Genomic DNA, 23,189 nt, shown 5'->3' with positions numbered 1-23,189 from the left:
ACAAGCCAGGAAAGCAAAACCAAAACGTCAGACTGCATAAGGGATAAGATAGATTTTCAGTTTTTAAGGCCAGAAGGGACCATTTTTATAATGATATATTACGATTAATATTGAGCAGCACTTTTTGGTTAAAGGTCCTCTCTTCTATATGCTTAAACATCTGATTGCTTCTTTGGATTCTATTTTCTGTGCTAGGTCTCTGTTGAACCAAGAGAATTCCAAGCAGCCCGTTGTTACAGCAACTGTGGGTGTGTCTGTACTGTGCCTCAGAGAGTGCACGCAAGCTATCATGCTACAAATAGTAACGTGGACATTGCAGGACCCGTGGCAGCTCAAACCAGCTGGCCGTCTCCAAGCCTGCGCGACCCCTGGGTCCAAAATCATGCGGCTACCCAGAGTCACTGTCTGTGCTGCAATGTCTAAATGGCAAGTTTTAGCACACTAGATCCAGAGGAGCTAAAGTGAGTCTGCCTACCCGGGCTGGGAGGCAAGCTCCCAGCAGCAGTATAGAAATAGGCTGTGTGGCTTAAGGCTAGGTCCACTTAATGTAAGGGCTGGTTTACCCTTAAAACTCTACAGCGTAAACGCGACCTGCACTGATGGGAGGGAGTCTCCTGTTGGCGTAGGCAATCCCCCTCCCCGACAAGCAGGAGCTAGGTTGACGGAAGAATTTTTCCTTTGATTTAGCACTGCCTACATAGGCACTTAGGTTGGCTTAACTACATCGCTCAGGGTTTTGGATTGATGACAACCTAATTTTCTGGTGTAGGCCACGCCTAAGGCACAGCCACACGCAGTGAGTTATTCCCCTTCCTGGGGGGAAGTCAGCGCATTAAGCATTAGGGAAGAGGAATGGTAGAAAGTTTTGGCTGTGGTGAGTGTGCTGCTCTGGGTTCTCCAAAAAGAGAAGTCTGTCACCTGAATAGATGACACTCTATGGATCCACAATGTCCCCAGATACGTCACTGATGAAGTGTTGCAAGGGCAGGGGACCGTCCGTTAGTGAGCCCAAATAGCATACCAGAGAGTTAAAATGTCCATAGTGTGTTTTGAAATCTGTCTTCCATTTGTCCCCTGCCCAAATGAGTGTTAGATTGCAAATCCTCGCAGTTGTAGTTTGATAAAAACCTTTGCAAATTTCCTGTGAGCCAACAATTGTGGGATTCACAGCAGGGGGTTATGGTTCCAAACGATCACTTTCTTCAGGGGCCAATTGTCTAAACGGAAGCATAGTAGAGTCCCACATTTCTTCTTCCCCAAAAGGTCCTGGAAACCCGTGGGAAACGCTGAGTAGCTAATAAACCCTTTGGACCAGTTTTCATGACTGTACGCTGGGAGAGCCAAAAATTCTGGTTCCAACAATGTGTAAATACAGCTAAAGGTAACTTTCAACCAAGGTTGTAGGTCAATAAGGCAGTCATAGTCCTGGTGCAGAGGCAACGAGTCCACATTTCTTTCAAAGGTATCCATGTAATCCGGGTATTTATCAGGAATGCCGGGTGTCCAAGTCAAGAATGGTGGAGTAGGTCCAGGGGTGGAGGCTGGTTCAAGGAACCCCAACATTTTCAGTCATTTCCATTCAACAACTCCAGTAGGGGTCTCCCTGGGCCAGGCTCATGTAGTGAGGTCATAGTTCACACCTGGTGTGGAGTGTCCCTCTTGCATACGGGCCACTGTTTTTCTGCAAAAAGTTGAACCACCTTATGTCACATGCTGCATCTGATAATTAGGCCCAGTGGTTGGAGTGCAGGTCGCAGTGAGGTGCAGGATTGTGCCTAGGCTAAGAGTGGTGCTAGAATCAAGGACGAGGGACACACCAGGGTCAAAACCGAGATCAGAGTCCAACAACAAAACAGAAGCAGAACCAGAGCCAGAGTCCAAGTCCAGGCCAGAGGTCGAAGCCGGGTGGCCAGAGACCAAAGATCAGCCAAGGCCATGTCAAGCCAGAGTCCAGATACAGGCCGAGGGTCAAAGACGGGTAGTCAAAATCTGAGGGCTTGAGGAAGATCAGGAGGAAGCAGTGCGGGTGGGTGGAGGGCCTGGAGCGAGGCTAGAGAAGGGCAAGGAGAATACTGAGCCAGGGTTGGTAACCAAAATCTGGAGCCAAGGGTCATGCCAAAGTCATAGCCAGAGAGCGGAGCCAAGAGTCAAGCAAGATTCAATAACGAGGAACTGGAGGGCAGGGCAGGACAGGGTGGTGCATGCAGATGGGAACCAGGATGACTTACAGGTTCTCCTAGGCACTGCCCACCTGGATCCCTAGAGACCCCCCATCAGGGGTCTCCCTTCCTGGGAATAAAAGAAGGAGAGCAAGCTGACAAAGTTGTCTCTGACCCTGGGGTCCAAGCCAAGGGGAGCTCCCATCCAGGCTATGAGCCAGGATCCCATCACCATCCCTGTTCATTTTGCACTTGGAGACCACCCGAGCAGGAGGGGAGAATAAAGGGTAGAAAGTGAAGGTGCCCCTCGGGGAAAGGGACAGAAAATAAAGATGCCCCTGGGGGAAAGGGACGAGCCTGGCACCCAGTACAGTTCCCAGATCTACCCCCAGGAGTGTGTGACCAGGATCGCAGCCCTTCCTCTGTGTCTCAGACCCCACCTGCCAGATGGGGAGAATCCTACCTTGCCCCAAGGTGTTAGGGGTGAGTTTCCTTTGTGGATGGGAAGGGTTCAGATACCATGTGTGTGGCTTGGACCTCAGGTGGGGGATGGTCAGACATTCACAGCGACGGGGTGACATGGGCCATGGGGAGGTCTGAGCAGTGATGACAGGGGAGGGGCTCCACATCGGGCCACCTCTCCCAGACTGCAATGGTTACTGAGGATAACCCCTGGCTCTGAGGATGCTCTCATTTCTGGGCCAGCCCCACGGCCCTGACAGCTTGATGCTTCCGAAACTGGTCTCTGGGCATATGGGAAGGGACCTTATCTGGCCTGGCCTGAGCTCCAGGAGTCGGGTTGGGACATGGTGGTGGGAGCGAGGTGCTCGGCCTGGGTTTCTCTCAGTGCTGTAGAGTTTATGTCCACTCCCCCGAGCCCTTCTCCCCCAGGCCCAATGAGAAATAGCAGTACCTGCGGCAGGGAGTGGGAGCTTCTGGGCATGGGAAGGGGGGGCCCTTCAAGGCTGTCCCACTCAGCACAGCCCCTTCAGCTCTTTGGGAACCTGATGCAAGCACCGGATATAGAAGAGGTGAACCATTATCGTCGCTGTAACCTCCTCCTGCTGCAAGGGAACAAGAATCAGTCAGAGACTCCGACAATCATGGCAACGAAGGGCATTAACGGCAATGCGAACCACCAAAATTTCCACCCCAAACCTCCCCACGTCTGAGGGATGGATTCCCCCACCCATCCCCTGCGATGAAATCTTGTCTCCTCTCTAGTGATCTCCAACCCCACTCCCACTATTGTTGAATGAACTCCTGCCCCCTTACTCTCAGTCCCTCCGTGAGAGCTGTTCTACCTCCCAACCCAGCCAGGGATTAAACTCCGCTCCCCAGAATCCCCTCAGCCACCCTCTCCTGCTCCAGCTGAGGGGCTGGAAGGCTCTGGGCAGTAGTGCTGTGGGGTGAGAGGATGTGGACAACTTTCCCAAGGGACCCCCTTGTTGTTAAGGTGATGCCATGGACAGTAGCTCTGGAGAATGGAGCACTTCAGCAGCCTCTGCTGACTGACTCTTCCAGTTCTCCCAGAGCAGGTGGTGGCTGGGATAACATGATACTAGGGTCCTAGGAACCAGCCTGAGGCCCGCAGGCATATGAAAGGCTCACAGGGAGAGTTGGCAGCCCCCTAGCATGAGCAATAGGAGCATGTCATGTTGATGTGATGCCTGTTAGGAAATACCCAAGCTGAGTCTGCTCTGCTTTGAGCTGCTCAGGGGACAAGCTGGCTCCTATCAATGGCACCTGCCCGGGTTCATCCTCTCCTGGCTCACAGGTCAGTACATGGGGATGGGATGGGAGTGACTGTAAACGGCCTGGAGGTCCCTCCCCAACTGATCCTTCTTTGGTTACCTCATTCCCTATCAGCTGGCCGACTTCCCCCAGGATGGAATATGATAGCACAAGCCCAGCCTGGCTGACACGGAGCTGGGGGTTGTGGATGGCCAGAAGCACCACCTGGAGGAAAGATCTTCTCTGGCCTTCCATGAAGATATCTCCAAAGACCTAAAACCAACAGTACCAGAGCCCTTGTCAATTGCCCAGAACCAGGCTCCAAATCCCTCTAGCATCTCACAAGGTGGATAAGAGTCCTGGGGCAGCCAACCTTTGCGGTCCCATGGACCATGGAACCCCCCTTCAGTAAGAGGTAGCAGGCACTGAGGAATAGCTCTTTCTGGAGCAGGATTCGCCACAGGTGCCATGACAGGCTGGGAACGTGTCTGCGCGCTCTGGAACCCAGCTCACAAAGACAACAAAGACCCCTTACTGCTCCCAGCAGCAATATCTCCTGCAGCTCACCTGCTAGAGGTTAGGGGCCTTTTCGATCTGCTTCTGTTCCTGCTCCCCACCCCACCAACAATCCCACGAACGTCACATATGGTGCAGTGACTCAGCCCAGGAAAGGAGCTCAGTGTCCCTCACCCACCACCCAGGGCAGGGGCAGGTCAGGTTCTGCTCCCTAACTGGCCATGGTGCTGGAAAAATCCCACACCCTGTCTGTGCTTCCACAGGTGCAGGGAAACCAGCGAGGATTTGGTCCAGCAATGGCTGGTGTGAGCTTCCCAACTCACTGAGCCAAGGGCTCCCCTCTCAGACACCAGGGTGTCAGCCAGGGAGACAGTGAGCAGAGCCAGATCCCTGGGGATACAATCCTCCATTAACTCAACCCCTGATGGGATCCCTTTTCTGCCACGATCCATGCAACGCACACAAGCCTGGACCATTAGCAAGGCTCCAACCCAGGGTCCTCGGCCTCTTGCCGCTGAACACTCTCTGCTGGAAATAAGTATCCGAGAATATCAGGGTTGGAAGGGACCTCAGGAGTTCATCTATTCCAACCCCCTGCTCAAAGCAGGACCAATCCCCAACTAAATCATCCAACAGATTTTTGTTCCAGCTCCCTAAATGGTCCCCTCAAGGATTGAACTCATAACCCTAGGTTTAGCAGGCCAATGCTCAAACCGCTGAGCTATCCCTCCCCCTCCATAACACACACACTGCAGGGGGAGACAGCTCCACACCTGAGCTGCTGAAATGCACTGGTGGACAGTCCTTACCTCCCCCACCCTGGCCATGTTCCTGTAGGCCAGGCGCTCGGTGTCTTGGAGCCCGTCCCGACACCACAGATCGCTCGCCGCTCTGATGTTCAGCCCTGGGGGAGAAAGACACACCCATTGAGGAGGTTTGCCATCCGGCTTTAGTGCCTGTTTCCTTCTGTTCCCTTTGCTGGGTGAACACTGGCCGGGGTCCTCGTGGCATTCACGGCCCAATGGACTCGCAGGGTCCCCACCAGGTGGTTTAGTACCTCAAGCGGGATTTGTCTTATTCATCACAGTAACCATCTGACCCTTAAGGTCACTGTGCTCTGGGAGTTGGTGCCTGTTAATGGTGGCGTCTAATACTGAAAACCCCCCACACCCAATGACATAAAGATCTGACCCTAGCTACCCAACTGGTGACATCCTACAAGCTTTGCGTCCATCCCCTGTGGTCCCTGCCCCTGCCCTCATGTTGGGCTAGTTCCCTCCACGTGTCTAAAGAGCTCCGTTCCTGTCCCCTCACCAGCTGGCAGCCCCCTGGGTGGGCTGATTTCTCTGCACTGGGGGACAGAGCCAGGCTCTGAGGTAAAGCAGCCAATTTCCCTGGCATGTTCGTCCCCTTCCTCTCTCCCTGAATTAGGGAGATGAGTGTGAGTCATCATCTAAGCTGGGGTCAGTCTCAGAGGAGGAGGCTTCTTTCTGTAAGGTCCCTTGGCCAGCAAGTTGGGGGCCCAAAACAGGGGCCTTCTTTCCATCGGGGTCCCTCTGCCCTGCTGCAGTTAGTCTAACAGACGAGACCTTAATTCTATTGGTGTCCCAATGGCCAGCTGGAGCTAGTCTCCAAGGGACTCACTTCTACGGGGTCCCATTGCCCAGCTGGGTTTCTTACCCCTCCTGTGCAGCAGGAGCCTCTGCAGCCAATATATCCCATCCCTGGCTTGCCCACTGATGTCGTTGGCTGGGTCAGAGATGTAGAGACCCAGCTGCAGCACAAAGTTGCCTGCCTTGGGGAAATCGGAGGAGGTCTGGTGGAGGAGGAGAAGGGGGGAATCCATCAACATTCTGCCTTCAACTCCCCAGTTCCCCTGGGACAGAGCTCTATTCCCATCCATCTGTAGGAGGCGCTGGGGGAGAGGAACTAGAGCCCCCTTTCTCTCTGCCCCCAAGGGAGCTTGGAGCAAATGGATCAGGGCATGGGCCCTCTATGAGTACTCACTGCCAGGCTTCTCTGGAGTAACAACGGCAGTGAGGCCAGGCACGACCCTGCCAGCCAGTGGCCTATGGAACATTACAGTCCTTTAGGGAGCCAGGGGGGACCACTTAACCAAGGGGTGAGGAATTCGACTCAAGCCCTGGCTCTGCAGGATGCTGGGGTCAATGGTCACTTACATCAAATCCGGAGAGGGAGGTGGCGAATCGGAGCAGGGCAGCGCTGCTCCGTATGGCCCAAGCTCTCTCCTTGGTGTTCCTAGAGTCGAGCCAGAAATAGACATGCTGCAGGAGAAGAAGGCAGGGGAGGGTTAGCGGGCAGGCATACATGCTCTACAAATGAGCCTCTCCCACTCCACATGGGGCTGAGACCTTGTCCTCAGCGTGGAACATCTGACTCCTCATGTGGGGGTTCATGACGCTGCCCACGTCTTGCTGGGCACAAGCTGTAGTGTCTCTCCAGCCTGGGACAAAGCTTGGCCTTGGGGCTGGTCTATTTGCTCTGAACCCCTAATCCATGACCAGCCCATCAGGATCAAGGCACATGCCCTGGGCCCCCAGACTCCAGCTCCAGAGGCCTTGGAAGGATGGATCGAGGGGCCGTGAGGACAATCCCTCCGGGAACTGCAGTGTCTCTAGGACAGAAGAGCTGATTCCCTGAAGCTCCTCCTGTATTTCAGGGTCTCCCTAGAAAGGAGCCAGTAACTTTTCTCAGATGCCTGTGTCCCAGATCACACACGGATTTCAGTCTCTCAGTCCCCAGCCAGGCCTGGAGCTCACTGTTAGTGCTCAATGGAACTGTGCAGAGCTCTGGCTGACAGTCCCAGCTCCTTCCCTCTGCCCCCCCTTCCCCTTCGCCGCCACCCCGGATGGCGGAAGGGCCCCAACATTGCACTGGATTGAGGGCTCTGGGAAACTGTGGCCACCTGGGTCAAAGCTGGGAGGACACAATAGAAACACGGTTCTTCTAGTCTCTCCTTTGCAGCCCTTCCACAGGGTTTATGGGAAATTCCCCCCACCCAGACCCTCCCATTCTGCTCACCTTAAAGAGGTGCTGCAGCTTGTCTGTGGTGGGGGTCTCGGTGAGCAGGTCACCGAGCATGGTGTCCAAGGCTCTCTAAATAGGTGTTGTGCAGAGCCTGCAAGAAGAGGGAGCACCCTTCAGTCATTGGAAGTGGGGCTACATCGGTCAGGGGACCAGGAGGATTCTCTGGGGAGCCCTGGCCAGACCCAAATGGCACATCCTGGCCTCTGCCATTCACATCACTCCAGGGACACTTAGCAGGAGTTCATGGCTGGATGCCTGCTGGCTCTTCAATCCTTGCCCTTAGCAGTTCTCTGCGCAGGGCCTGGTACCCAGCAGAGTATGGAACAGCCAAACTGCAATGGGTGGGAGGTAGGATCCCCGGGAGAGTCCAGGCAGCGGAGCAGAGAGTGAGGAGAAGAGGGAAGGCTGGGATCAGCCACAGAGGGGTAACGCAATCCCCTCTGGAAGGAAGGGGTCCTCCCTGACAGTTTGTGTTGTTCCCCCCAACCCCTCCCTGCCTGGGCCTGTTCCCAGCTCTGCTCACCCCTCCCCTACTCTCAGCAGCTCCATCAAATCAAGGGAGCAGGGACCAGAGGCCGCTCCTGCTCCTGGGACAGAGAAGTAGGATCATGACATACCTGGAAGTGGGTGGTGTCTGCCCAGTGCCCATGGTGAAGATGGTGTAGAGTAGAGCCCGCAGGAGGCGTGACTCCAGCTCCAGGACAAGTGGAGGCTTCAGTTTGCTGGAGGGAAAGAGGAGCCCGTGTTATGCACATGACCCTCCTCCCCTGCAGTGATCCCCTCCCTATGGCCACTGTAACGTCACGGGAGTGAAATCACCCCCCAGCCAGGAAAGAGGGGATGTTCCCACCTCCTCTGCTGGGGGATGAAAACAGCCATGGCTGGAGTTAATCTAGGCCCGAGAGGATCTGCACCAGGGTTAGGGCAGCTGGATGGGAGGGTCCTGCTACCTGAGGCTGCAAATCGCGGCCATGGAGCTGGAGAGGATGGAGCTCGGCACAGACTCCATGGGCAGATTTTCAATCACCTTCTGAGAGACCCCAAGGAGATAAAATCCCATGTGAGATTCAGGGCCTGCAGACCCTCAGGCACTTCCCAGGGAGGAGGCCAAAGTGCTCTGCAGAAACAGCCAGTGTCACCCGAACCAGCTAGTCCCCCCATTCCTCCCATCCATCAAACTTACTCCTTCCTTCCCCCTCTCCCACCCAATTCCTCCCTCCCCTCAGCTGTCCCTCTGGCCTTACAATTTCCTGAATGCCAGCTCCCCATCAGTGTCAGAATTTCCCCTTCCCTGCTCCCCTGCCCTCATCCCCAGGAACCCCTCCTCCTCTCCTTACCCCTCCAGCCCCACTAACTCATCCTCCCATGTCTGGCTTCCTCACCCCAGGGGCCAGGCACAGGGTCCCACTCATCACAATGCTCTCCACGAGGGCCGCTTTGGAGAACTGTGGCTCCAGAGTGTCCCGCCCCTGCTTCTGTGCCGAGAAGCACAGACGTGAGATAGCATGGAGGAAGCGGAGCTGTTTGGCCCTGTCCTCCACCCACTAAGAGTGGGACTGGTGGAGAGAGAGAGAGATGGTTAGGTAGGGACCTCCCCACCCCACCTAACACCAGCTCCAGGGCTCAGGAACCCCATAGAGTTGGAAAGGGAAAGCCAACCTGCTTCCCCAAACCAGTGTCGCCCTGCACAGACAGGGTTGTAACTGGGACAGTGTCTGCGGGGAGCGGACACCTTGGCCTGCGTGAGACGAATGTCCCCACTTTGGGGTGCCAGGTAACAGGGGAGAAGTGCCCGCTATTGGGGGTGGATTCTCTGGGACAAGACCCCCCAGTGTGGATGGGGATGGAACAAGGGGCAGGACAGACTCGGGGGCAGCGCAGCTGGAAGATTTTTGTACCTCAGCTCTGCCCTGGAGGTGCTGCTGGATGACCCTGATGGTGTCTTGTTCAGGGGACACATCCTCCTCCGCCTCATCTCCACCTCCTCCAGCTGGGCACTGAGGGTCTCTGCACCAGGGAGAGAAGGAGAAAGGGTCATTTGTGCTGATGCTGTGGGAATGCAGGGTAGAGAAATGGCTCAATGTCCCCCCTCCTCTTCAAGGAACCCCACGGCATCTAGGGCCCCACCCTGCCCCTCTCAGAGACGCCTTCAGCCCCATCAGCCTCAGGGCCATGTGGCCATCAGCCCCCCATCCCAACATCATCAGGGGAGGCTGGAGCTCCCCCAACTCTGTCCAGCATCCCCTGCCACAGCGTGTGGCTGGGCCACTCCCACTGGTGTCAGTGGGGCTCCTGTGGCTCAGTCCCGGTGCCTTCGTGAGCCAAAGGGCACAGAGTGGTACTACTCCCCAATGCCCCTGTCCTCCCCCGTGTCCCCTGGGTCTCCCCTCACCTGCAAAGAGGGAACCTTGAGCCTCAGGGCTCTCAGACCCCACGGAGGGGCTGCTGGCCCCTCGGGAGAAGGAGGAGCTGCTGGTCCCCGTGCCAGAGTCGCCCAGCTCCTGCTCTGGGCTGGCTGGGGGCTCCTCAGTGGCCAGGCTGGTGGATGGCTCTGGCTGGGCGCTGGGGTGCGGCTCCTGGCTCCTCTGCTTCCTGTAAAGGAAGCCGCAGAGCCGCCTTGCCCGGCTCCCTCCCGCTCCTGGGTCCCTCCCACAGAGGATCACCTTGGGCCACCTCCATTTGGGGCCAGAAGGTGCCTCATGGTATGGTAAGGGATCTGGTGTCTTCCTCCTCCTCCACAAGGCCAGGGAGCTCCTCCTCCTCGCCTGGCCACTGGCCTCTTCCCCGCCTGTGGGGACAGAGGGGCCGCTCTCCTCCTGGGCAAGCCGGCCGCTGCTCCCTACCAGCTTCGGAGCCACCAGCCCGGCCTTCCTCCTCAGCATTCGCCTCAGCCGCTGCATCCTGGGAATGAGTGGGGAGCAGCCATGAGTCTGGGCTCAAGGCAGCCGCTCTTTAATGTGCCTGCCTGCACCCCTGCCAACCTCCGATTGCTGAGGCAATTTCTCCTCACCACACACCCCACCCCAGGTCACGGGGGTTGCCGTCCACACCCACTGGCAGCAGCTCACAGCACAGGCTGCTCTCAACGCTCCCCCTCACCAATGGGGCCCTGTGACACCGGGGGAGTCTCGTCCTTTCAGAGCAGTGGGGCTCTCTGTTAGTTTGGACAAGCAGCTCCTTCCACACCTCCAGGACCCGCTCCCTCCCAGGCCAGGGAAAGAGCAGCACCCGGATTGTCCCCAGCGACAGTTTACAAGGTGCCAATCCTATGAGGCAGGAATCGCCCTCAGTTCCCACTGATTTCACTGATTGCGGTTGTGGGTGTTCAGCGCCTGGGAGGTTCTGCCCTCCCCAAATACTCTTGACACAGGGAACAGTCTCCTGCAAGGGAAAGGCTGGGGGTCCTCTTGCTGGGCCATTCCCACCACACTGGGGATGGCTCTGGAGAACTCCACTCACTTGCTCTAGAAGGGAAAGCACTGGGTGGCAGATACTCACCGATGCTTAGTCTCTTGCCCTCCTCCTTGATCTCCTACATCCAGGTGGGCTGGAAAGGGTGCTGTCCAATGCCCTGCCAGCAGAGCAGGGTGTATAAGCCTGGAGATCAAAAGTGGCTGTGAAAACAAGATGATGTTTTATTGCCAGGGGATGTATACACCCAAGCTAGCAAGCCGGCGTTCACAACACTGACCTACAACCAGCCGCACACCTCCCATCTCCAGGTCTCCTCATACCTCATGCACATTCCTGAAGTGTGACGACCCAAGGGCTATAGAGGAGTGTCTCCAGCCCCACTGATGGAAACAAAGGTCTTGTCAGGAGAAGCCACTGCCTCAGGGTTGCAAACAGAGTCAGGGATGGAGCCGGGGATGGAGCCTTTGTCCAGGCTCTTGCACTAACCACTAGAGGAACACTCCCTTCCAGAGCTGGGAAGTGCCAGTGGGACTCGATTCCCAGTCTCCCTGGCTCTGAGTGTGACCTGTTGTCGTGACTGAGGCAGGGGGTTGGGAGTCCTGACTCCTGGTTTTCATTGGTGATTTTCTTCTACCCCCAGCCTCCCTGGCCCTGACTGTGACCTATGGAGCTGGTGGAATCTTCATCCTTAGAGATTTGTAAGGCCCAGCTTGACCAAAAAAAATCATCTATTTTAAATTAAGGGAGAAATTTATGAGAATCTCTTAGATAATTTAAATAAAAGAGGAAAAAATAACATGAAGTGGAACATGTTGGGGGGGAGGGATAGCTCAGTGGTTTGAGCATTGGCCTGCTAAACCCAGGGTTGTGAGTTCAATCCTTGAGGGGGCCATTTGGGATCAGGGCAAAAATTGGGGATTGGTCCTGCTTTGAGCAGGGGGTTGGACTAGATGACCTTCTGAGGTCCCTTCCAACCCTGGCATTCTATGATTCTATGTTCACTGCCAAGTTTTAAAGACAGTCACACCACTGACATGATAGCTAAGGCCCTGGAAGCAAAGTTAGCTGAAACACTAACCCAGCTTTGGACAGCAATAGCTTCCTTGGAAGGTGCAGAAAATATTGTCTTCCTTTCAGTTTATTCAAAGAGTTCAGTTCAATGGCTAGTTCATTGAAACTCAAGAAAGCCATTGGGAGTTCACAAAACAGGCAAACTTCTTTTCTTCCCTCAATCTATGGATGAAAACTAGGTGCCAGGGGACGGATCTACGAGTTCCTAAATCTAGAATCATGTGGAGACCAGAACGTATCATTTCAATTCACTAACCACCCTTCAAATTTCCTTTGTTTAAGAAATCAGTGTTAAATGCAAAACATTTTGATTCAACGTTTTTCTTATGCTTCTCTTTCTAGCTGTAGCGTGACCTTGGTGTGTGACCAAAGAGAGCTCACTTTTTTTCACTCTCCCTCTGTATCATGGAGTTGGCAAAAATTCTCTAAGTCCTAGCGGGCTAGAGATTTAAGCACGTCAGGCATGTTAGAGCCCTTGTGCTCAAAAGGACAATAAGCAATGGTTGTTTGGGGCAAGAATCCCGACAGATTTAACACTTGTCCCCCATCCAAAGCCAATAACACATCTCTATATCTACAATCATGAGTTAGACATTCTCAGCACCCCTCTTTCTTCCGCAGCCCTCAGGTGTTCCTTGGATTATGGAGGCTTGGTTGCTAAGAGGACTGGAATTTTTTGCGGGCTTCCTGGGTTTCCCTAGCCAATAAGGGTCTCAGTCTGGTCTCCGAGGCGCACACCCCGAGATACTAAAGATCAGGATGGACTGATTTCACTCCAAGCTTTTTGTATTTGTATTTTTGAATTATTTTCCTAATGAAAGATTGATTCTCATGAAATTCGTAGAGCTGGCAAATGACAGAACAGGGAGCAATGATCTCAAGTTGCAGTGTAGAAGGCTTGGATATTAGGAAAAACTTTTTTACTTGGAGGATGGTAATGCCTTTGAATTTGCGAGGATAGAGTCCCCCATCTTCTACTTAGAGCTTATATTTTTTCTTACCTTCTATACAGATGACGATTTCTTTCCACACAATCAACACAGTAATGAAAACAATCCCAGAGAATCTCCTCCACACCAACCGTCTCTTGGTCCTCACCGAGAGACCGCGAGATGGAGGCTTGCTGCAGCAAGGCTACAGGGGTCTCCGAGGTTCCCCCTGCCCCCATCCCTGTCCTGCCTGGCTGTTGTCAAGGGAGCTCTGTGGGGTCACACCCGCCTCATCATCTTTGCCCAATAGGCTGAGTTCCTGCCAAAGGCCTTTTGTGAAGTCACTGCCACACTCACCTTTCCCTTGCAGGCCTGATGTCTGCCCCTGGCCTGCCCGGATGCATGTTTGAGCTGCACCCTGGATCTCCCCAGTTGCTCATTATTGATTCTGGGGAGCAAGCAGGCCACCCAGTAAAACAGCAGAGTCTATTCCTCACCCTACACTGGGTTTTCCATACAGATATAGATTGTGAAACTATTTGATCTCCTAATCCATCCTCTATTTCACTGGCTATGAAATTTCACACACTTACCACCATATTAAGCCCAATTGCTTGTAATTCATAAAAAGGTGCCATGACACCTTCCAGAATGATAACCAGTTGTGATGTGAGGATACCAGGAAACAGAGAATCCACCTCTTCTTTGGGTAATTTGTTTCAGGCGTTAGTCTCCCTCACTGTCAAAAATGTGTGCCTTACGTCTCATTTGAATTTCTCTGACTTCAACTGACAGCCTTTGGTTCCTGTTGTGCCTTTCTTGGCTAGATCCAAGTAGCCCTGCCCCGTGAAATCCGATCTCCCCGTCCTGCTGGAATCCCCCCAGCCAGTAGGGTCCTCCTAGCTGTTTGTCTGCTGGGCTGGGGATATCAGACGCACCAGAGGCATGCAGAAGAGAGTGTACTGCATCAGCCCTGCGTTAGGCTCAGGGGTTTGGCCTTGGCAACTTCTGCTCCAGCCACATCTCTGTGTGCCTGGGCTCAGGGCTTCTGACCCCCGTGGTTGCAGCCAGGGCTGGGATGCTGAACTCAGGACTTTCATGCCCCTACCCACTCCTGCTCGCACTCTGGGTGCCTGGGCTCGGGGCTTCTGCCCGGCATCTGCAGCTGGGGCTCAGGGCTTCCCTTGCACTTCCTTCTGGGGCTCAGGGGTCCATTTTTCTGGATGCCGCCAAATTGACCCTTGAGTTAAATTGCCAGGGGACTAGTAGGTAGGAGCCCCCAGTTGAGGTGCTCTCAGACGCAGGGACCCACCCGCACATCTTAGAACCTCCTCTAACTTCATAAAGATTCTTGTCTGCTGCCCTCAGAGCCCAGGTCTGAAGGCAGCACGGAAGTGAGGGTGGCAATGCTGTGACCCCCTCCTAGAACAACCTCTGAACTCCCCCACGATCCCATTTTGGTCAGGACCCCCACCAAACGAAATGTCATTGAGATGGACGTGTTCCCAAGGAATGTGTCAATTTCAAGGAATCAACATTTCCCAGCTGAAAACAAATCTTCTCCTGGAAAACTTTCAATTTTTTTCAGAGTGGTGGCCATGTTAGTCTGTATCAGCAAAAACAATGAGGAGTCCTTGTGGCACCTTAGAGACTAACAAATTGATTTGGGCATAAGCTTTCGTGGACTAGAACTCACTTCATCACATGCATGGAGTGAAAAATACAGTAGCAGGTATAAATACACAGCACATGAAAGGATGGGCATTGCCTTACCAAGTGGGAGGTCAGTCTAACGAGACAATTGAATTAAGAGTAGGATACCAAGGAAGGAAAAAACACTTTTGTCGTGGTAATGTGGGAGGCCCATTTCAAACAGTTGATAAGAAGGTGTGAGTAAGAGTAGGGGAAAATTAGTATGGGGGAAGTTAGGACTTTTGGCTGCAGAATTTTATTTCATTTTTTAATGAGAGTGTGTCTTTTAGGTTTTAGAGTAACAGCCGTGTTAGTCTGTATTCGCAAAAAGAAAAGGAGTCCTTGTGGCACCTTAGAGACTAACCAATTTATTTGAGCATGAGCTTTCGTGAGCTACAGCTCACTTCATCAGATGCATACCGTGGAAACTGCAGCAGACTTTATATATACACAGAGAATATGAAACAATACCTCCTCCCACCCCACTGTCCTGCTGGTAATAGCCTCCTCCCACCCCACTGTCCTGCTGGTAATAGCTTATAGGGATAAGCTATTACCAGCAGGACAGTGGGGTGGGAGGAGGTATTGTTTCATATTCTCTGTGTATATATAAAGTCTGCTGCAGTTTCCACGGTATGCATCTGATGAAGTGAGCTGTAGCTCACGAAAGCTCATGCTCAAATAAATTGGTTAGTCTCTAAGGTGCCACAAGGACTCCTTTTCTTTTAGGTTTTGTGGCACACAAGTAGAGAAGTTTGCAAGACATTGCAAACTTCCAGCAAGAACAATAACAAACAAGAGCCCCAAAATCAGAGGGAGAGAATGTAAGCTACTGCCTATAACAGAGAGGCACAAGTCTCTGGGTACCTGCTGACTGACTGCTGCTAAGCCCCCACTGAGCTGTCTAGCATGCAAGTAGGTCCATGAACCATGCCCAAAATGTAAAGTCGCAGTATTCAATTTTAACACAACTACAAATACACCAGAGCCTCCAAATTTTCTGTTTTACAAGGTCTCTCCTTGTTTTGGAACACTGAGTTCTAAACATGCCATGGGGAATTTGAATCAAATTTCAGCTACTAATTAGTATGTGTTTGGAACAATCACTAGTGTGCATTCGGTGTTATGTTGTTGGTTTCTTTAGGAAATTTGGGGAAACAGGAACACTGGGATAGCCTATTTTCACCCCCCCCACACACACACACTGCACATTTGCTGCCCACTGGTGCTGCCTGAGCAGTAGCATTGTGACATCAGAGATAATCCACCACTCAGCACTCCCTGCCTCCAGCTCCTTGTCACACCTGGGGAGAATGACTAGCCCCTGGCTGCCATGGCAACAGCTACCTTTGACAACTGCTTGTCCCTTATTACCAGAACATCATCACAGAAAGGCAGTTTGTAATGAAACAGGACCAGATTTGGATAAGCAGGACAGCTGCCTGCTGGGCTCATTTGGGTTTGTACTGTGGTACGGTGCACTGTTTCTTCTCAAAGGGAAATTGTTTGCTACTTTCCTTAGTAAAGGCTCAGTGAAAATAAGATGCAAAATTCCTGCTCTTTTACTTGGATGTTGTTTATCTGCTTCTTACACATTCAGGGTTATAGCTTAGAACTTTCACTGAAACTCAAGTTGCATAAAATGACTTTTGTTTTAATACAGTTTAATTTAATTACTTTCAATACTGTGTTCAGCACAGCACTGAGTGTTGAAAAGGGAGCTTCACAAAGATAAGAATAGCAATAAAATATATACTGAAAACAACAGATGAATAAGAGGTTCATTGTTTAAACAGCACTTATATAATAGTTTTTCTTTCTATTAAAAAAACTAAGGAAATTAACAAACCAAAAACCCTTCATTTAATGTTTCTTAGTTTAGCTTTCATCAATAAATTAAGCCGTCAAATAATTTGGATATACAAAGTCAAGGTTTTAAAAAGGATTAAAAGATTACAACTTTTAGCATTCTCAGGTTAGCAAATGTCCAAATAAGTGTTGCCCTGGCACCCTTAATTCAGTTGTCTTGGTCCTTTGCGTGATGATGCAGATTTTAATTACATGATCCCATGATATTTTTTTCCCGTCAGGACCCTGCCTTATTCAGTGTACAAGATTTTCTGCTCTGGGGCTGTGTATTGAAGGAGTCTGTTGTCTGTAGGATCCCTGCCTCATTTATTGCAGAGTTAATGTTGAGTGGGCAACGCTCATTCTGGTATTTCCTAACTTGAAAGTGCTTGACTTTGAAACCTTTTAATCCTTTGTGTATTTTCTATTTTTTAAGGCTTACAACACTGATGAAACCAACCTTTATGACAAAGGGTATTTTTTTGTTTGTGACACATCTATTATTTGTCTGTTTAGTGTCAATAGTGTGTACTTTACAAGACAGAAAAATTAAAGGTACTCCCTAATACGAAGACCTAAGGAAGATGGACACATACAAAGAAACCAGCATGTGTAAGGACTGGGAATTTCTTTTTCTCTCTTTCTTTTGAAGTCATTTATACTTAATTATTGTTATTTATTAGTAAACAAAGGGTGGTGCATTGGGGAAGTTGTGTGGTGAGGATGTTCCATGCAGAGGGAACAATATGGAAAGACATGAAGAATGGAATGGGAGAAAGAAACACCCATGGTATTGGTGCTAGCTGTACTGGTAAAGCAAAAAGGGAGGGAGGCGATGTAGAAAAGGACAAGATTGCTGATTATGGCCTGTCTCTGTAAATAGCCCTGTACTGGGATGGTTTGGCATTTTAAGGACTGGAGGCCTGAGCTCAGCCAACCCTAGCAGCTAAGAAGGCCCACCTGAACACGGATCAGTGGATTCTTTACTGATCATCTGGGAGCAGTAGAGGAAGTGGCTGAGAGAGTTGCAGGAGCTGCAGAGAAAGGAAGGAGCAGCAAGGAGGGCTAGAGACAGAGTCTGGCAATAACCTTGGAGGAAAGACCCCGAGAGCAGAGACTAAGGCCAGCAGCAAAATTGCCTTATGCTGTTCTTCTTCTTTTGGTTAGTTGTCTCTTGGAAAATAAATAAAACCCAGCTGGAAGGGCCAGTGAGACTGATCTGTTGTGAGTGCAGCTGTGGAGTCTGGAGGAGGGAGAGATGGATTGCAGGGTGCTACAGATAGACTCAGGCCTTCAGGGGATGCTTGGGAGGAGGTCATGAGCAGGGGAGGAATGGGGTTTGGGAGGAGACTGCTCTACAACAGGGCCAAACGGGAACCCTGAATTTGAGCACCCAACAGCTTTCCTGATGTTTCAAGTTCTAAACTCCAACCTGGTCAGAAGGCGGTTGTTCAGAACCATTCATAAGTCACATTTAATTGGTCTACAAAGTTTCACAGGCACAAGGTCATGCTCCCAGAGTTCAAATAAATTGGAAAACCAGCATCATACGTTGCATGTAGCACCCTGGGCCGGCAAACAGGATGGAACATGGCAGGTACCATTGCTGGAGCAGGCTTGCTGCATGCCGGGGAACAAGTCATGCTCTCCGCCACACTGTTATAGCCCCTTGGGAATCAATGATGAGAATGATGTTCAACCTACTGAGGACCAGCACAGTATAACCACATAATAATGCAAGGCTGGCCATACCTTGAGCTTCCCCTGGATTGCTCCAACCTGCCTCATATGACGGGCGCTGGGTCAGGGAGCCAGAGGATGGGTTCTACATCAGCCACAGAGCCCATATCTCCTCAGTGGCAGAAACCTTTGCAAAACTTTTAAAGATAATGCATCTACATGTGATTATCCCCTGTCCCCAAGAGAAATATGGTATATTTTAATGAGTCTGCCCATTCTTGATGATCAGAGCTAAAAAGTGCTGCAGGGATTCTCTCTCAAAACGATGCTATGCCAAACATTAAAACATACTTCCATCCTATACTTTGAAATCAAGAAAGACAACATCTCTCAGAAGGTAGGAGTGAACATTATTACCTTTACAAAAGAAGTGAAATCTCCTTTTCTTTTTACATCAGGAAATAACTCTTTTCAGGTCACCTTGCCCAAGACAGAAATGTCCAGAAGTCAAGTTGTTGATTATTTGAATCTGAAATGCAGCCATATTTTTCTTTCGGGATAAAATTATAGTCTTGACAGGGCACTCCTTTCTGGTGAAGACATCAGAAGGTGTGGGAACAGAAAGGTGATTGTTCTGAGTCTTTCACATGACTTCTCTCTCGTAGTCCACACCTTGGGTGACTTTCTGAGTGGATTATTGACATGTTCTCTGTCATGAGAAACTCAGCCCAAGCACAGATATTGCCCAATGCAGCTATCCACTAAATTGCAGGGGATATTACACCTAAGAAAAAAAACCTGGGTCATTGAAACTAATGGGAATTTTGCCATAAACTTCAGTGAGGCCAAGATTAAATATGTGGGGAGTGATGGTCGAGCATTCTCACTGGGGACTCTTCTAAACCTGGAGGTCATTTCCCTGGGTACACAGGTCAAAACTCTGTGTTTTCAAGGCAAAGTGTAAGGCTCAGCTCTTTCTCTGACTGCTGTGTGGAGGTTTGGTTGTGGTGAGCTGAGTCCAATGAAAATAAATCATTTCCGTGAATTGAATGGGCTTTCAGGGATATGGCCAGCTCAGTTGCTCTACTGAGCATTATGTAGAATGTGTTTACATTCCTCTTTTCTCTGATGTTTTTAACTCCATCTTTCCTTCAATTATATAAAGGGGAATTCGACAGCCTCTTTTGAGAGAACTTTTTGCTTGCAGATAGATAGATAGATCTGAGCTATGTGAACAGGCAGGAGAGCTCTTTTAGCATCAATCCTGCTCTTCCTTTAAAAGTGGGGGTAGGAAATAGTTACATTATAGGAAATTTCTATGAAGCTATCTGATCTCTGGTTCAGAGTCTCTCTTGAGAAGGAATTTGGTCTGCAGGGGCATTTGGCTTCACCAGTCTTTTTATGAAACACTGAATAAACAAACAGTAATTGCCAGATTGGATCAGACCTGAACTCCATCTAGTGTCTTGTCTCTGATAGTGGATAGTACTAGATGTTTCAAAAGAAGGTTTAATGACCTTTAATAGTCAGATGTGGAATAATCAGCCCTTCCCCGCATCTCGCCCTGAATTCTAATAGTTAGAGATTCATTTAAGCCCTGAAGCATAATGTTAGTATCCCTTAGGCATCCAGATCCATACACTATGCTATATAAAGCTGTCAAATCCCTCCAGTTTCTTTGTAGTTCTGCTTAACAGCACTCCTAGGATCTACAGACATTTCCCAACTTCTCAGCTCACCCATAATACAAGCTCAAACCAGCAAGGTACTGAGCATGCTACCCCCAATCCGAAGAAACATATAAGCACATGCTTAACTTGAAGCAACTTTAAGAATGTAAGAAGCCTCATTGAAATCAACATGCTTAAAATTCTGGGTGCTTCACTACAGGAAAGATGGAGATAGATTGGAGACAGCTCAGAGGACAGCAACAAAAATGATGAAAGGTTTAGAAGTGGTAGGGGATGGGCTAGATGACCTCTTCAGGCCCTACGTTTCTATGATTGTATGAAAAGATAATGCAGCTGCCTAAATGTTCTGCTGGACTGAGGCAAGATCCATGCAGGATTAAGGCTTAAATGACCTATTGTTCTCTGCTTGGACGCATTTGATGAAAGAAGTCAAGTCCTTCTTCCTTGGTACCTTCTGTAGAACTGCACTTTAACCAAGCTGCTTTTGAAGTTAAATAATCATTTTATTTGTAATATTTGTCTGAATGCCGACTGACTGGCCTGCTATTTGGCCACAACCAAAGAGTGGGTAAAGAAATAAATGACACGTGTGTGTATGTACAGCATGTGTATGAATATATACACACACACACACACACACACACACTTTTTCTTCGTCTTTGGCCACAATAAACATACCACACATACATACCTGCTGATCACACTCGATGTTCTCTACCTTTTACCTTGCCAGGGGTGTTATGAATGAGAACCAAGACATTCTCATAATTTCACAAACTGGAATGTGCGACATGAGCTAAATACATTTAACGATTATATGATTTGGCAATCACTATTGTGACATGGGGTGAGGAAAGAGATGCAATGAGGATATTCACATAGGATGAAACAGGTTTGCAGGCAGTTTGATCCCAACTCAATAATCATAATAAGAATATTATTATACTTATCTCTATAAAGTTAGGTTAAAAGATAAATCTATTCTGACAATATTTTTTTCTTATCATTATAAATATATGTTTCTGAAAATATGTTCACTGTTGTTAATTTTCTCACGAATATTCGCCCCTGGCTACACACTTTTAGTCTGATCATTAGAAGTGTATGAGTGGTAATTTTTCAGCATCCAAAGAACAAGAAGCTGCAGGACTTAGTCAGCATGGCTGTAGTGTCCAGAAAGGATACATTTGGAAGTTCCATTTTTGAACTATTTCCTCAATGAATGTATGTACATACTGTGTACTGCCTGGTTGCCAATGATTTAAAAACATGAAGGCAAATTTCGGTGCTGGAAACTGTCACCCAATAACCAGAGAGTGTGATGCACTCTGTGTCTTCCTCCTACCCATGTTATTGTTCACAGGCATAATGGAGGTCCATGGATACTAAGTCTACACTGATCAGTGAAATTAAAATATCAGCCGAATCAGGGTCAAAATGTAAATCAGACTACATAGCAGGATAATGTACTTTCCTAGAGATAAAGGATTTTTTTTTCTCCCTTAGAAGAAGTGAAGGAGTTCTGGGTTTTCCCATCAGTTGTTATAGGTTCCATTCCATAACTCTAAGGGTCTCTGTGCATATGACCACAGTTCTTTATATTAGCATACACCATTCGCATAAGAACTAATGCCTTCCTTTATGGTTGATCCCGCAGCGAGCACCCAAGGCTGAATGAATGGCTGGAGGAAATTGTACGGCAGTGACTGAGTTCATTCTCACAGGACTGACAGATCGTCTGGAGCTGCAGGTCCCCCTCTTCGCAGTGTTCCTAGTGATCTATGGTATCACCCTGGTGTGGAATCTGGGGATGATGGTTTTAATCAGGATCGATCCCCGACTTCACACCCCCATGTACTTCTTCCTCACGAATTTGTCCCTCGTGGATGTCTGTTACTCCACAGTCATCACTCCCAAGATGCTGATGAGCTTCTTAGCAGAGAGGAAAGCTATTTCCTACACAGCTTGCATCATCCAATATTCTAGCTTCATATTGCTTGCCATCTCTGAGTGCCTTCTGCTGGCAGTAATGGCGTACGACCGTTACGTAGCCATCTGTAACCCGCTGCTGTACACAGTCATCATGTCACCAAAGCACTGCCTATGGCTGGCAGCTGGTTCATATCTATGGGCCTTCCTGAACTCTGTGATACACACAAGCGGTTTGCTAAGATTATCCTACTGCCACTCCAATCTCCTGAATCATTTTTTCTGTGATATGAACCCACTTCTAAAGCTCTCCTCTTCTGGCACCTATGTCAACGAGCTACTTGTTTTCCTCTTTGGCAGTCTGATAGAGGTGATTAGCATTGGGACCATCCTCATCTCATACATCTTAATTATTGCAACTGTGCTGCAGATCCACTCCACCGACGGCAGGTGCAAAGCCTTCTCCACATGCACCTCCCACCTGACGGCCGTCTCCATGTTCCATGGGACAATTCTCTTCATGTACTTCCGACCCAGCACCAGCTACATGCTGGACACAGACAAAATGGCCTCCGTGTTCTACACGGTGGTGATCCCCATGCTGAACCCCCTCGTCTACAGCTTGAGGAACAAGGATGTGATGGATGCCCTGAGGAGAGCAATAGAGACAAAATTGAGGGCCCATTTTCCCCCAAAGGGTGTCTTAATAGGAAAACCAAATCCTTCAATAGCTGCTCTGCACACATAGGGTTTGGCTCCACTATGGGGTGTATCAATGTTGTGGCGATCGATCCACTGGGGGACAATTTAGCAGGTTTAGTGAAGACTCACTGGATCGACCCCGATTGCTCTCCCATTGACTCTGGTACTCCACCAGAATGAGATGAGTAAGGGGAGTCAACAGAAGAGTTTCTTCTGTAGACTCAGTGAAGTGTGGATCCAGCAAAAAGTAGATCTAAGCTACGTCTATTTGAGTGACACTACTAACACAACTCAAATTATGTAGCTTTGATTGACCTGTTCCCTTAGTGTAAACTAGGCCATGTGCTCTGATTCAGAAAGTCCATAAGCACATCTTTAAGTATGTCTCCCTTCGGCTTCAGTGGGACGTAACCATATGTTTAAAGTTAAACATGTATTTAAGTGCTGCCTCAGACTGAGATGCTTTTCTGAGTAGACACCTTATGTGCATAAAAAGGCCATGTCAGTTATTAAATGATGGTTTGGCTCCCCTGTACGGATAGTAAAATACTTTGAAATTGATTTTTCAGTGTAAGATGTAAGAGTGTGATTCAAATATTGCTTAGAATTACTGAATAAAAGGGAAAAGTTCACACTGCAACCATGGAGTCATGAGCAATAACCAGGGCTGGTTTGATACTCCAAAAACATTGACAGACATTTTTTCAAATAAATTTTGTGATTTTGCTTCAGTCAGATCCACAGCCCAACTCATCTGTTTTCCTGGAGACACTTGT

At 49.8% G+C, this 23,189-nt stretch overlaps 1 protein-coding gene across 1 annotated transcript; it reads left to right on the top strand.

The window, feature by feature from the left end:
- The first annotated feature begins 21,460 nt into the window (after positions 1-21,460).
- Positions 21,461-22,459, top strand: LOC144265927 (olfactory receptor-like protein COR4). Its single transcript, XM_077819010.1, has one exon. It carries the CDS (start codon positions 21,461-21,463, stop codon positions 22,457-22,459), a length of 999 nt encoding a protein of 332 aa, XP_077675136.1.
- Positions 22,460-23,189: the final 730 nt, after the last annotated feature.

Source organism: Eretmochelys imbricata, chromosome 6 (assembly GCF_965152235.1).
Source record: "Eretmochelys imbricata isolate rEreImb1 chromosome 6, rEreImb1.hap1, whole genome shotgun sequence".
Taxonomy (NCBI): domain Eukaryota; kingdom Metazoa; phylum Chordata; order Testudines; family Cheloniidae; genus Eretmochelys; species Eretmochelys imbricata.
This window is presented reverse-complemented; position numbering and strand designations above follow the sequence as displayed.

Excerpts from the sequence above, each read along its gene's own strand:
- LOC144265927 (XM_077819010.1), top strand. The coding sequence starts at position 21,461 with ATGGCTGGAGGAAATTGTACGGCAGTGACTGAGTTCATTCTCACAGGA.